Source organism: Gossypium arboreum, chromosome 7 (genome assembly GCF_025698485.1).
Source record: "Gossypium arboreum isolate Shixiya-1 chromosome 7, ASM2569848v2, whole genome shotgun sequence".
Classification (NCBI taxonomy): domain Eukaryota; kingdom Viridiplantae; phylum Streptophyta; class Magnoliopsida; order Malvales; family Malvaceae; genus Gossypium; species Gossypium arboreum.
The window spans coordinates 95,142,466-95,158,005 of record NC_069076.1 but is presented as its reverse complement, the minus strand read 5'-3'; the positions used below and the strand labels follow the sequence as shown (position 1 = coordinate 95,158,005).

Below are 15,540 nucleotides of genomic sequence, written 5' to 3'. Positions count from 1 at the left end.
CAATTTAGTACCTGAACTTGACTCTTGTTCCTAATTTGGTACCCAACCATTTTTTTTTTGTTTGATTTGGCACTTGTCAAATGTTTTGCAAATTACTCCAATATAATAAAAATATTTTTTTATAAGGTAGCAAAATAATCAATGTATGACCGACATATAATAGATAATATGATTTTTTTATATTTATATGTTTAATTACTTTTAGTTTTATTTATTTAATTATTTTATTAATTGAAAATAATAAATTTCTTTTAATTTGGGGTTTTGAAATATTTTTTCTTATTTAATATTAATTAGATTAAGCATGGTTGAATATATATATTTTTTAACATGAATTTCCTCTAATGCTAAAAATATTTTTGTAGCATAAAAAATTAACATCATTAGTATTTTGCATAATTTGTATAACATTTAATAAATTTATGTATCAAATTGAACATAAAAAAAGCTTAGGTACCAAATTAGAAAAAAAAAAGTCAAGTTCATGTACCAAATTGGGCCAAAAAAAAGTTCAGGTACCAAATTGGGTCCAAAAAAGTTTAGATTCCAAATTAGAAAAAAATGTCAAATTCAAGTACTAAATGTTATATTAAGCTTTTATTTAATAGTATATAGATTAATTTCATCTGATCCTTTATAAAAAGGGACCTACCATGTAAATTCCCCGTTGAGAAAACCTTTACTTGATGGCCAATGCTCCGTTGTGTCCACTAGCAACACACTCCGAGATCCGAATTTGGTGCATCTCATTATCTAATTACTTGGGGATAATTTTAATTAAAGTATAGACATTCGTGACTATTAAATTTTAAATATATAATTAATGAGAAAATTTTAATTAGCTTAATTGCAAAATTAAATTAACTTTACATATTTTATAAATTCTATATTGTTAATATTTTGACAAATTGGATTCAATAATATGTAATTATTTTATATCAAATAAAGATTATTATTATTTTTTTATAAAAACAGGAGTAGGAATTATTTAAGGACGGATCAACTCGATGTTATTCTCAATTAAAAATACTTAAAACATAATTATTTTAACACTGCACAAAGTAATTCAATTTTAACTTACTAAAATTTTATTACAATTTATTCATATAAATAAAAATTAAAAATAAATATTATAAATATTATATTTTATCAAAACCTTGATATTATAATTTAATTGGACATAATTTTACTATTTTCTATCTATTTAATGATACTTTATATTCTAAAATATAATTAGAATTTTTTATAAGAGATATATAATTAGAATTGGAACAAGAAAAAATATATATAAAACTTAACATATTTTACATTTTGTTGTGCCATATAATATCTATATAATCGTTTTAATATATATTCATTAAAAATAGGATAAACGCATACAATATCACTAAATTATATGTACATTTACGTTTTGATTACTCAACTTCAAAAACTTACAAATTGATCTCTAAACTATTCGAAAGTTTTCATTTAATTCATTAGACTATTAAAATTGTAGTCGTATGATCTTCCCCATTTCCATTGTTTGTATCAAGTGAAAACTTTTCTTTCCCTCCTCTTCTGCAATTTAGTTTATTTCATGAAACAACTTTGATTGTCACAAATCTACAAATTAAAATCCAAACAGCTTTCTTCTTCGATTTCTAACACTAACTGTCAAATTGAATTAGATTCATGATATGTTCTTCTACTCGTCAATAGATATTGATCAATCGTACTAATCGCCGAATCGTCGCTTGAAGTTCACTAGCTAGATTTTAAAAAAAAAACTAATAGCTCAGTAATTTAAATAAAAAACTTTGAATAGTTATGACCTAAATAAAAACTTTTGAACAGTTTAATGACCATTTAACTTTTTGAAGTTGAGTGATCAAAATGTAAAATTGATAATAATTTAGTGACCTTGAGTGGAATTTACCCTTAAAAAAATAATTCCGAACCATGTGACGTACAGATAACACACGTGTTTGAGTTGAATGTAATCAACTTAAAATAAAGTTAATTTATTTATTTAAAAAAATCCCAACAACCAACGAGGAAATATTATTCAAAATTCTACGTGTAATTGATGAGCTCATCTTCACTCTTCATTTCTATCTTTGATCTTTGAGGTTTTTCCTTAATTCTTCAACTTACATCAAAGCAATAACACATCAACAATGACGGAGCAAATGAACGGTGCGTCTGTAGACGAAAATAACTGTACCCAAAGTGAGGAAATGCTGCTCCATGAAGCTCTCCGCCGTTTGATTTCGACGATCATCTACCCCGATGGATCGTCATCGCCACCAGCTCCGCTTCTGCAGCGGATCAAGATCTCTGTTTCCGAGAATGGGCCTCGCCTTGGGGAAGCCTCTAGAAACACTAGCCGTACTGTTATACGGTGGACTCGCAGTGGCAGCCCCCTTCGTGCTCTTCTTGTCATCTCTGTGAGGGTTCTTTTTGTTTAATTTTTTCAAATTTCTTTGTTAAACGATTTCTTTCTGCCTTTCTTCTGCTTCAGAATTGATAATTGTTAAAGGAAAGAAAAAATTCTTAATCATCGCATTGCTTGACCAAAATCATGTGAAGTTTGTAATATTATTTCTATCTATTTGATTTACTGTTCTTACAAAAGTAGAGTAAGGTAGAAGAAATCCCTTGGTGAAATCATTTTAAGCAAGTTTTAAATTTTTGATGGTGTAATACATTTTTGGCATTCTTTTTTCGTTTTTAATCAAGTATGATTTTGTTTTAGAGCAATTGTTAAAGAAGCAGGAAGCAAGAACAACCTAGTTAAGCTTTAATGAGTATAATTTTGCCGGGCACTGGAAGATTTTCATCACTTGAGTGAGAGATAGTTAAATTGGCAGACTTGTAACACAATAGGACCACTTTTGATTTTGATAGGCACTGATTTCTTTGTGTGCATCGGTTCTTATGCGTGAGTTGTGTGGAGAGAGAGGCTTGAATAGATGAAGCTATATTGTTTCCAACTATTGACGATACATATATATATTTTTTCTCTTGAATAAGTAAAAGTAATGTTGTATGAAATAATGAAATGAGTGTTTGTTTATTTTGTCATGTCTCTTGAGGAAACATGTATTGCAGATGTTATCCTCTAAAGGGTTACAGTTGTGAGCGAAGGCCAGTGAACAATTACTTCCTGACTTCATTTAAGAATGTTCTATTGACTCATAAAGAAAACGCGTCATTTTAGAATCTTGGATGAGTCTTTCGTTTTTTACTTGGAAACATTAAATTCATAATGGTTGCATCCTATAGCTGAGTTACAGATTGTGGTATGAGTTTCAAATTGCTTTGTGCCCTCTGGACTTTATAATTTTTCTATGTTTGCTCTTACAACTATTTTTGTGCATCCCTTATACACCATGCTGCTCTTCTTTCTTGCCGCTTAAATTGATATCTAGTTATGATAAATAAGTGGTGTTTACTTTGATCACATTTGTTGGTTTGCTTTTTTTGCCTTGTGTCTGCTAGCTCCCTTAATTTACATTCTTCAGAATCCTCTAACTGTCCTTTTACCGATACTTCTGCAGGTTGGGTCCATTGCTTTTCTTACCTTGACAGGATTGCTTGTGTTTATGCTTTTCTTTCTAGCTGCAACTGTCAATGCCGTCATCATCTCTTCCCTCATTGCTTTGGCTGCTGCAGGAGGCTTCTTGGCTCTTTTCTTTGCCTGTGTAACAGTTTTTTATATTGGGGCCATATCGGTTGCTGCTTTTGTTATTTCAACTGCAACGATTTCAGCAATTATAGCTGGTCTTGTAGCTACAGGTCTATCTTTTTAAGCATCTATTTTAGTTTTTACTTTGTTTCATTCTTATAGTTTTAAGATTATACTTGGTTAGAAGCTACAAGATGAAGTCTTTTTGTTTTTATCTTTTTATAGGGTTGAACTTTTTTATCTTTATAAATTTTTGCTGGAAACCATGTCCCTGAATGAATTTCAGTCCTTAAGGGTTATTTTAGATGGTAATCTGAATGAAGTTGCAACAAGTCGATGTATGCAGTATGTTGGGCTAAATCCATGATTTTCTCCTTGGAGTGTATCTGTGGGGTGGTCCTTTGGTGTCCCAAAGTTTTTATTTAGATATGTCACGGCCTATAAGTGGGGAACAGAATTTAGTTTTTATTTACATATCTGTGGGGTGGCCCTTTGGTGTCCCAGGGTAGAAAAAAGATATGTCACAGCCTATAAGTGGGGAACTGAATTTAGATTTTTACTCTGCACTTTCTATCATCACCATGAGTATGTTCGATAATTGGTTTCTCTCTCTCACTCTCTCTCTCTTGCCGTATGGCTTTGCCTAGCTTCTAGCACAAAATAATGACCCATATTCCTTTTACTGAAAGTGGGGAACTGAATTTAGATTTTTACTCTGCACTTTCTATCATCACCATGAGTATGTTCGTTAATTGGTTTCTCTCTCTCACTCTCTCTCTTGCCGTATGGCTTTGCCTAGCTTCTAGCACAAAATAATGACCTATATTCCTTTTACTGACCACGTTTGCTAAACCATGTGAGTGGTTTTTTGTGTGCGAGTTTGCATACCCTCATGCACAGTGGTTGCTGTATTTTTTCTTCTTTTTCCATTTCAGATTCATGCAATTATGGTGTTTCATGCCCTCCAAATTGGAAGGAATGGGATAAGATGTTTCAATGCCTAAGTTGATATACTTCCTAGTGCACATTAAATAGTTTTGTTATTGAGCGTATCTGCACTGTTTTCTCTCTTTTGTTCCAATTGCTGTCTTTCTGTGGCACTGTTATCATTTTCATACTACTTTGGTAACCGTAAGTAATTATGTGTTTCATGTCTTTATAATTGCTATATCAAACTATCTCCCTGAAGCTTGAAATTCTTCTCAGTGAAAATCGATTTATGCTTTTTATTAAGCAACTTAATTTTTCTGGAGTACTGCTTCTCATCTGATACGTCAATATGAATCAGGCTGGGTTGGATTCTTTTGGGTTTTATGGTTGGGTACTAAGAAAAGTATGGACCTTGCAAAGCACTCCTTCAGCATGACTGGATCTGCTCTCTCAGCTTATTCTTCTGCTCGGCATGCTTATCGCCACCAGGAACTGGACAAAGTTTCAGACTGAAACACTTACTTGCTCATCATGTATATATTGTCAGATGCAGTTGATTAATCATAGATAAAAGCCATGTCAATGTGTTTGACAATTTAGTTGGCTAGGCCGACTTGCAGTATATAGGATGCTTGGTTTTCTTGTTTATGTTCACTTCTATTTTAGTTAGCCTGTCTCGGGGTAAACAGAACCTTGGTATCGGAAGTGTCTGTCGGTGTTTGGAGTTCATTCCTTTTATGGATGAATGGTGTTGTATTTCTGTTCCTCTAGAACTTAAAATAGATGGTTGAGTTTTATGTATAAATAAAGACCGTAAAAATAGTTGTGCAATAACTTGTTTGAAAATAAGGCTATCTCCTTTTCTATTTGTACCCATTGTGTCTGTCGGTGTTTGGAGTTCATTCCTTTTATGGATGAATGGTGTTGTATTTCTGTTCCTTTTCTATTTGTACCCATTGTGCATCAACTTCACAGTAAATATAGTCCTACTTTTTACAGGAAAATATTTTACAGATTTTTTACATCAACACGTGTGTGCAAAAGATAGTGAATGCCAATGGTAAGATAACGTATGAGAAGGGGAAACCATCTCCTTTAACTAAAACTTAAAAGAGTGAGTACCGTAGCTAGAGCCTGACCACGGAAACCAATGCATTAATTAATTACTACACGTGGGCTAGGAATTCTTTTTAATATAAAAACAGTACAAAGTTAGTTAAAATTGAATACCTTTTTATCCTAATAGTTATAATTTATAATTAAGTTGAATGTTTATTATTATTTGAATTTAATTCGAATGATATACTTTAAAAACCCCCCCAACAACCGAAATTGATTCAAATCATATTATTTGGTTCAATTTTATTCAATTTAATTTGATTATTATTTAAATATATTTGATTTGATAATTAAACCGTATCCAATTTATAATATAGAATAAATAAATTATATTTAAATTAGCTAAAATCTTTAACATACTATAAATAACAATTTTAAATAATCTTAAAACCCATAATATTACACGATAATCATAATTTTTTTCCCAAAAGCAGCATCACCGTGCTTAATTTTTTGGTGCTACTGCTAATATGAATATTGACCATAATAATTTGAAATGGAAGTTAAGTTCGATTTCATTGTTGCAGTGATCCCATTCATTAATTTAATTCCTCGCGAATCAAACATGGCGGAAGAGTTAGGAAAAAAAAATCAAATGTGCCTAAAAATTCCGAACAACTACCGGTTGGGCGGTCAATTTCGTTGGTTCGGTTACCCACGGAAGGTGCGGACCGTGGAGTGTTTCTCACTCTTCATATTATAGTCTTTTTACTTTTACTAGAGTCTATTATTTAACACTGTCACCAAATTAATCTCTCTTTTTCTCTATATAACATATCTTACAAAATACAAGATTTAAACCGGTTTCCGATCTCATTCAAATCCTTAATAACCGGCGATCAAAATGGATAGAATAAGGGCGTTTTTGGTAGCCGTGGCGATTGTCACCTTATGCGGCGTACCTCAGGTCAGATCCACCGCTTCCGATCATCGTTACAAAGCTGGTGATGAAGTTCCTCTTTATGCTAATAAAGTAGGTCCTTATCACAATCCCAGGTATTCTTTCATCCTTTTTTGCTTTCCGATCTCAACTCAACTTTCGTTTTCCGTTAACTTTTTTGTTTAATTCACAGTGAGACCTACCGTTACTTCGATTTTCCGTTCTGTTCCTCAGGTTCGATTTTACTTCGTGTCGATTTCTATTTTATGATTTTTTTTTACTTTAAATTGAGTGATTTGAGGGTTTGCTGTGTACTTTCAGCTCCCGTGAAGGAGAAGAAGGAAGCTTTGGGTGAAGTATTGAATGGCGATCGACTAGTGAGTGCGCCTTATAAACTTGAGTTTTTGACGGAGAAAGAGGCTGAAATTGCTTGTAAAAGGAAGCTTACGAGGGATGAAGTGGTCAAGTTCAGAAAAGCTGTCTCGAAAGACTATTACTTCCAGATGTACTACGATGACCTTCCCATTTGGGGGTTCTTGGGGAAAGTTGAAAAGGAAGGGAAGACCGATCCAGCTGATTACAAATATTACCTCTTTAAGCATCTCGTTTTTGAGATCCATCATAACAAGGATCGCGTCATTGAGGTCACTGTTCGATCTGATCCCAACGCCCTTGTGGATCTCACTGAAGATGAACCAGTTGATGTGGATTTTATGTACACTGTTAAATGGAAGGAAACCAACACTCCTTTTGAGAAACGGATGGACAAGTACTCGCTATCTTCTTCCTTGCCACACCATTTGGAAATCCACTGGTTCTCAATCATCAACTCATGTGTCACCGTTTTGCTATTGACTGGTTTCCTGGCCACCATTCTTATGCGAGTCCTTAAGAATGATTTCATTAAGTATGAATGGTTTCCATCTGTTTTTCATGCATGGAAAATTCCATATCTAATTCGATGTATACTTGGTTTTATTTCTCAATTCCTGTATTCCTTATTTAATAGGTATGCACATGACGAGGAATCGGCAGATGACCAGGAGGAGTCTGGGTGGAAGTATATTCATGGTGATGTGTTCAGATACCCCAAGCACAAGTCCTTGTTTGCCGCCGCCCTTGGTTCTGGCACCCAGCTCTTCACTCTGTGAGTATCATCTTACATAGTTAATTGGCTCTTAGTTTCCAAGCAATCTGCAGTCTGTTGACTGTTATTCATTTGCATCCTTTTCCAGTACAAGTTTCATTTTTATCCTTGCTCTAGTTGGGGTCTTTTATCCATATAATCGAGGAGCTCTTTTCACTGCTCTGGTCGTCATTTATGCCCTTACATCTGGCATTGCTGGGTACACTGCAGCTTCTTTCTATTGCCAGCTAGAAGGAACAAATTGGGTATGTAATTCCTGTCTTTCTTACTGTTTCCTGTATGTGATATTGTATTGCTTAAATACAAATATCTTGTTAGTCAAAATTCTGATGACTGTTCCCACTTCCCACCCTTTTTCATGACAGGTGAGAAACTTATTACTAACCGGAAGCTTGTTTTGCGGACCTCTTTTTGTCACATTTTGCTTTCTTAATACTGTCGCAATTGCTTATAAAGCCACAGCAGCATTGCCATTTGGAACCATTGTGGTGATTTTTCTCATATGGGCTCTGGTCACTTCACCTTTATTAGTATTAGGAGGTATTGCTGGGAAGAATAGTAAGGCGGAGTTTCAAGCCCCTTGTCGCACCACAAAATATCCTAGAGAGATCCCACCATTGCCTTGGTACCGGAAAACTATTCCTCAGATGGCAATGGCAGGTTTCTTGCCATTCAGTGCTATCTATATTGAACTTTACTACATATTTGCCAGCGTGTGGGGGCATAGGATCTACACCATATACAGCATCCTGTTTATTGTCTTTATCATTCTCTTGATTGTCACTGCTTTTATCACTGTGGCTTTGACTTATTTTCAACTTGCTGCTGAAGACCATGAGTGGTGGTGGAGGTATGTCGTTTTTAGCTTTCTGATATGCATATACTAAGCAAACACATGCATTTGGAAATCACGCCCAAACAACATATATTGACATGTAGATGCATGGCTGCTTGAAGAACATTTTTAAAATTTCTCATATTATTCTTCTGGGGAGCTCAAGTATTTTGTGTTTGTTTGTTTGTTCATTGGTTGTTGTCTACGTGGCATGTTTATCTTTGACTTATAATATGCACAACTTTTTCTAATATTGATGGATTGCCAATATTCATGCTGTAATATTCTTCTCTAATCTAGAATTTTGAATCATGATCTCCGTTTATACAATTCCAAACAAAATATGAGAATCCTGACTAGTTTATCTATCAGTCTTGGATCATTTGTTGAATTATTAATATGAATCATTTTATGGGTAGCCGACATGCAAATACCATGTGAGGCATGTCTCATTTCCGATAATCAGCTGGTCTTAATTGATGTTTTCTTTGGTCTATCAGGTCCTTCCTTTGTGGTGGGTCTACCGGGCTGTTCATATACGCCTACTGTTTGTATTATTACAATGCACGGTCAGACATGTCAGGCTTCATGCAAACTTCGTTCTTCTTTGGGTACATGGCCTGCATTTGCTATGGCTTTTTCCTCATGCTTGGGGCTATTGGCTTCCGTGCATCTCTGCTCTTTGTTCGACACATTTACCGTTCTATCAAGTGTGAGTAGGAAGTTGGATGGTCTTCCCTGTTCACAAGAAGTAAGCATACCTTTGCTTTATCAGAACCAGTTGATAGGTAGTTTATCAAAAGATTCTACGACGATGATTACGAAAAGAGCAGACTGGAAGCGCATGGGTGCTTTGGGCTGCTTTGGCAGTGTTGTATGAAATATGAACCATTCTAAACCATAGTTGATGCCAACAAAAACTTTGCATTCCTCACTTCACCATTCCCATTTTGTTTACAATTATTATTACTTTTGTTGGAGTGAAAACATGTTGAATATTGAGATGCATACTTCTAGGACGAGCTTTTGTTATTACGCAGTCATTTTCATGTTGTTAGCTCTAAAAACAATAACATATATCTACATTTTGCAATCAATTCGTCGCATTTTGTGTTGGGTCGATTTGGTATTGTGTTCTAAAATTTCAGATTCAACTTTTGTGAAAGAAAAAACAAGTGTTGAAAGTGAATATATCTTAGTCTGATCTGTTTTGATTTCGAAATAATTGAACTAAATGCTAATATCGAATATCAAATATCTTAAAATAATAATAGTAATAATAATAATAATAATTCTAGTGAATGGAGTTCACACTTTAGTAATTTGCACATGAAATCAATGCAACTTTTTGAGTACCATCTTCCCCAACAAGAAGTGACTTAGATGTCATAGATCAAAAGTTTGAATCTCATTAATCTCATCAAGGTGAGACGTTCAAATCGTTTGAACGTCTTGGTAGGTGATTGAACACCCACGTATAGTCAAGGTGTTCATGGCATGTTAACTCTTGGCAGAGCACGAGGCAAAATATTATTCGGGAGACAATATCTTCAATTATTTGGGATTCGATTGGTTACCTAACGGACGGCACATTAGAGACGTCACTCAAAAGAGTCAATCCCAGCTCAATTGTGCATTCTCATGAACCATGCAACTAGGTCAAGCTTGTTGGGTTGATTTAGTTAAAGAGTTTGGTGTTCCTAAGTAAAATTTCAATTTCAACTTTTGAAAATGAAAAAGTAAATGTTGAAAGTGAATTTTCTCTTACTTTAATTTATCTTGATTTTGAAATAATTGAATCCATTGTCAAAATCAAATATCAAATGTCTTAAACAATAATAATTTTAGTGAATGGAATTCACATTTTGACAAATTGTACAAGAAATCAATACAAATTTTTTGCAAATTTGAAATCCAAATTACGATTGAAAATGATAAAGTTTTTCAAAATACAAATCACTGTACAGAAAACTCTCAACAAATTCACAATCAATGGCCCATTTCCCTGGCAGGATTAAGAATTTTGTGGACTTTTTTAAGTACCATCTTCTTCAACAAGTGATATATATGCTATAGGTTAGGGTTCGCAACCCATCATGGACGAGATGCTCATATCGTTTTGGTATGTGGCTATATATCCACGTAGGTGAGGCATTTTTAATTTTGTACACCAAATTTTTAGGGTAATTGTTAATGGTACACTAATTCTTAGTAGAGTACGAGAGACAAAATTCTCGTTAAGAATTAGTCAATTATTTAATAGATAACACTTTAAAAATTTATTTTGAAAAAGCCCATCCCTCAACAATCTCAATTATGCATTCTCATGAACCATGCAACTAAATCAAGCTGCATGCCTTCATCAGCTTCAAATCGGCATCATCTATGTATACAAACAAAAATCTATAACACCACCATTATAGTATATTCCACTTTGTTTACAGTCGATTTTTACGGTTCTCCAATAAAAAATATTTAATTTATACATTAATGAATTTTGTGTCTATCATTTAATTTAGCTTATGTCACTAAACTCGTTCCACTATCACAATAAATTACTTTGAAGTTTTACAAGGTGGGAGAATCTTATACAACAATATAAAAGATTTCAGATTTGCTTAGCACAATACTAACAACTGGAAAAAAAATTATAAAACTTATACAATGCAGAAGTTAATTATGTGTATTTATTGTATATTTTAAAATAATTTAAATTTATTAAAAAATTATAATAGGATTATAAAAGGAAATTTAAAAATAAAATTGTAATAAAATGTAAATATATAATTAATAATTGATAATCTTATAAAATAGATTATCTGATAGTAAAGTTTTGATGATAAACATGATGAAATAAATAAATTTGTCAAATATATAATCCATTTGAGAGAATAATAATAAAATTAGCCGAAAAACAAGAAAGTAATAATAAAAATTAAGAGTAAACCTGAAAAATAATAATAAATTCAAGAAAATTGTTTCCTTTCGATACCTTCAAAATTCAAATTTAAAATAATTACGTAAAAGAATATAATAAAATTACTAAATGTGATGATTTTATAGGGCAATAAAATTAGTATTTATTTAGCTATATAAAATTCTCTAATACCATTATTATAATATATTCCAATTTGTTTACAAATGATTTCTCTAATACATCAATTGACTATCATTTAATTTTGTGGAACACAATAAATTACGTGCTGATACAACTTTATCCAACAACATAAAAATTCCAAATTTGCTTAACACATCACTACCAACCATGTGAGATTAATTTTATGTTCTAAAATAATTTATAATTTATGGTAAAAAATATAATAAGATTATGAGAAGGAAAATTTAAAAATAAAACTGTGATCAATTGTGAATATATAAATAATGATTAATAATTTATAATGTAAATATTCTCAAGTTTTGGTGAAATAATTAAATTTGACAGAAGAAGAATAAAATTAGCCGAAAAGAAGAAAAAAATTTCAAAATTAGAGTCAATTGGAAAGGATAATAAACTCAAGAAAATTCTTTATATTCAATTTTAAAAATATAATAAAGCTCCTACACCACATCTCACAATAAAATTAGTATTGAAGTTTCCAAATATATACACCAACAACCAATTAGATTACATTATTTTGAAATATAAACCAACTACCATAAATTTATAAATATTTTTTCCGTTAAAACATATTTTGGCTAAATAATCAGTAACTCGATTATTTTTTTAGAAACATATTTTAAAATTCAATAATCTTTATGTACCAAAATCTAATCAATCTATTTAATTAAAGCAGAATTTGAAACTGTTAATGAACTATCTTGGATACCTTTAATCAACTACAAATTGTCAGAATGAATCACTACTTTGTTATAATTGTGCCGTTGAAGAATGATCAACCCATCCAAAATACCCCATAATTCATCATAAAAAATTAAACATTTTCCCAAATGCTTGTTATACCCAAGGATATATTCCCCATTTCCATTTCGTAACACTCCGCCAGCCCCACTGAACCTTGAATCCAGTTTTACCATTCTGCCGGTACTTAAATGAATCCAATTTCCTGACTGAAACTATTCTCGTGCTTATGAATTGACATGTATTATTTCGCCCAACTATGCTTTGTCAATCTCAAAGGGGTTCCAAGATACAACTTAGAAAATTTTTTTTTTCTATCTTTAAACTAAGTTTATGGCACTAAACTCATGCCATTAACGCAAAAAAATTACCTTAAAATTGGAAAATATTATCCAAATTTTAGATTTGCTTAGCGCAACACTAACAGTAGTTTCCTTTTTAAGGTGTTTAATATCTTCCTTGAAAAATCAATTGTAAAAATGGTTAAAATAACATAAAAGAATTACCATAACTGAAGATTAATTGATTGTTTTTGGTGAGTCCTTTAATTTAGTTGATATCACTAAAGTAATGCCATTAACACAGCAATTTACCTTGAATTTTTACACAGCCGAGAATCCAGATTTGCAACATTAACAACTCTAATATTTTATAAAAAGCCAAGCTTATTGTTGTACGGTTGCTTTCAGGTGTAGTAGTCTTTATTCCCAAGGCAATTAAAGAGAAAGAAAGGCCATTTCACCGGTTGTGTTTACTGTAGTATCGTGAAATACCCAGATCTGTTATCGAGGAAAAAACAAACAAAAAAATATGATGAAAATTAGAGTATGTTGATGATGATGTTAGGGGCGGTGCAATTAGGGGCTGCGGCGGCGTGCGTGGTGGTTTTAGTTCCAATGGGAATGGCTGGTTGGCACTTGAGTCGTAACAAGATGCTCTTTTTCAGTGGTGCCCTTTTCATTTCTCTCGCCATTTGTGTTCATTTAACTCCTTATTTCCCTTCGGTTCCCGATTTCGTCACATCCGTTTCTTCCGCCGTTGTTTTCGATCACCGTTCTTCTTGTATCAATTTAGTCAACGAGATTTCTTGGGAACTCAAGCCCAACGCTTCTTTTCATCATTTCAACAACACCCAGAATTCCTCTTCCATTGCTGATTTTTACGATAAGCGTTGGGATTGGTCCGATTCTTATAAGCTTAAAGCTTGTGAGTTTACGAAATTGTCTAAATCCGATGCTTCTGACTTGCTGAACGGCTCTTGGGTGGTCATCGCCGGTGATTCACAAGCACGGTTGTTCACCCTCTCTTTGTTAAATCTGATTTTGGGTCCTCAATCTCAAAGCATGGATTCAGTTCGAGCTGATTTGTTCAAAAGGCATAGCGATTACAGCGTTTTAGTTAACGAAACCGGTATGAAATTGGATTTCATTTGGGCACCTTATGTTATGAATTTGACCAATTTGGTGATGAATTTTAAGACCCAAAAGAATTGCCCTGATGTTATGATCATGGGTGCTGGTCTTTGGCACATGCTTCATTTCACCAATGCATCAGATTATGATCTGCACTTGCGTATATTAAAAACTCAAGCAGTTTCCTTGTTGCCATTTTCAACTGAGTTAGCCATGAATGAACCGTTAACTGGCTCAGTCCCCATCAAGTCATCCCACCTGTTTTGGCTCGGGATGCCGGTGCTGATCAATGGGATGTTGAACACAGAGGAGAAGAGGGCGAAGATGAATGATGCAATGTGGCATGCCTATGATAAAGCACTCGGTGATAGTAAGCTTTTACGCCAAACCGGTGGCCCTCTGTTTTTGTTGGATTTTCAGTCATTAACTTGGAATTGTGGCCCGCATTGTACATCTGATGGCATGCATTATGATGGAGCTATCTATGAAGCTGCTGTTCAGATTATGCTAAATACATTGCTTATTGAATCGCATCAAACTCTTTGATTACTCTTAAATCCTGTTAGCTGTTTTTTCATTATACCTATTATTTTACAGCAACCTTGAGAAAGAAAGAAGAGGCTTGATTCTTGCCAGTTTTTTCCCTTGATTTGGATTAACACACAAGTATGCTTTTTTTGTATGACAATTTTTTTTTACATGTTTGAAAACCAAACATTCATTTGTTTGTATACTATAGCTTCATCACACTTTGATTGATTCAAATCTGAATTTTTGTGAACAAATTTTATTGTTGTACAATATTAGTTGCATCTTCTAGTGCCTTTTTTTTTTGCAATATATAACTGCAATTGAGTATAGATTGAAAATCGAGTCTATAGCTGTGTACCTTTATTTGAAGAAGCAATTTGATTGTCAAGAGTTGTTATAAGTACCTAGGGGCAGTATAATTAAGAAAGATAGGAGAAATTAATGGAGATGTTAACTATAGGGTTAAAGGTGGAGACTTGTGACAAAAGAGCCCTGCTTTGCTATACGGTAGGGAATGTTGCGGTAACAAGAAGCAATATATACAAAACACCAGTCTAGCCGAGACACAAATGTTAAGATAGATGTATGATAAGACTAAGGATGTAGTTAGATATGATGATATTCATCTCAAAGTTGAGTAAGGTGATAGAAAACCATTTACATTGGTTTGGCGATATAAGGCACGGATCGAGGGATGCATGTGTTTGAAAGATCGAGTAAATTGACATTACACAAGATCGATTATAGGTAAGAAGATGGTGGTGGATAAGAATGATTGGAGTAGCAGGATTCATTTGTCATGTACCTGACATAAAAAGCTTTTTATGCTTGATTTTTTATTTAATGTCATAGGTTTCCTAAATTGTGTTATGTTATTTGTATTACATTTTTAGAAGGAAGGATCATGGATGTGTAGATAGTGTGGTATCTTGTATGTGTTTCTTGTGATTATACTTGAAATCCCCTTTTATGTGTTAGTTATGCAGATATGTATTGCGGGACACTCCAGCATTCTTTTCTGTTGCAATAAATGCTTGCATGTGTTAGGAAGAAGTGATTCCCATTCCATTCACCTAAGTATCCAAAATAGTAAAAAGAATAACAGCTGCAGTGAATTGTGCATGTTTGGAAATTTGTCTGAGATGTACAATCTCCAG

At 33.1% G+C, this 15,540-nt stretch overlaps 3 protein-coding genes across 3 annotated transcripts; all 3 read left to right on the top strand.

The window, feature by feature from the left end:
* Positions 1-2,002: 2,002 nt before the first annotated feature.
* On the top strand, positions 2,003-5,604 carry LOC108459321 (uncharacterized). The gene is made up of 3 exons (XM_017758710.2): positions 2,003-2,429; positions 3,543-3,780; positions 4,959-5,604. The coding sequence occupies exons 1-3, from the start codon at positions 2,160-2,162 to the stop codon at positions 5,111-5,113; spliced, it is 663 nt and encodes a 220-aa protein (XP_017614199.1). The 5' UTR covers positions 2,003-2,159; the 3' UTR covers positions 5,114-5,604.
* Positions 5,605-6,240: 636 nt separating this feature from the next.
* On the top strand, positions 6,241-9,678 carry LOC108453093 (transmembrane 9 superfamily member 4). The gene is made up of 7 exons (XM_017751003.2): positions 6,241-6,715; positions 6,793-6,833; positions 6,921-7,506; positions 7,609-7,746; positions 7,835-7,991; positions 8,112-8,596; positions 9,082-9,678. The coding sequence occupies exons 1-7, from the start codon at positions 6,564-6,566 to the stop codon at positions 9,299-9,301; spliced, it is 1,779 nt and encodes a 592-aa protein (XP_017606492.1). The 5' UTR covers positions 6,241-6,563; the 3' UTR covers positions 9,302-9,678.
* Positions 9,679-12,963: 3,285 nt separating this feature from the next.
* Positions 12,964-14,637, top strand: LOC108469713 (protein ALTERED XYLOGLUCAN 9). Its single transcript, XM_017770719.2, has one exon. It carries the CDS (start codon positions 13,268-13,270, stop codon positions 14,396-14,398), a length of 1,131 nt encoding a protein of 376 aa, XP_017626208.1. The 5' UTR covers positions 12,964-13,267; the 3' UTR covers positions 14,399-14,637.
* The last annotated feature ends 903 nt before the right edge of the window (positions 14,638-15,540 follow it).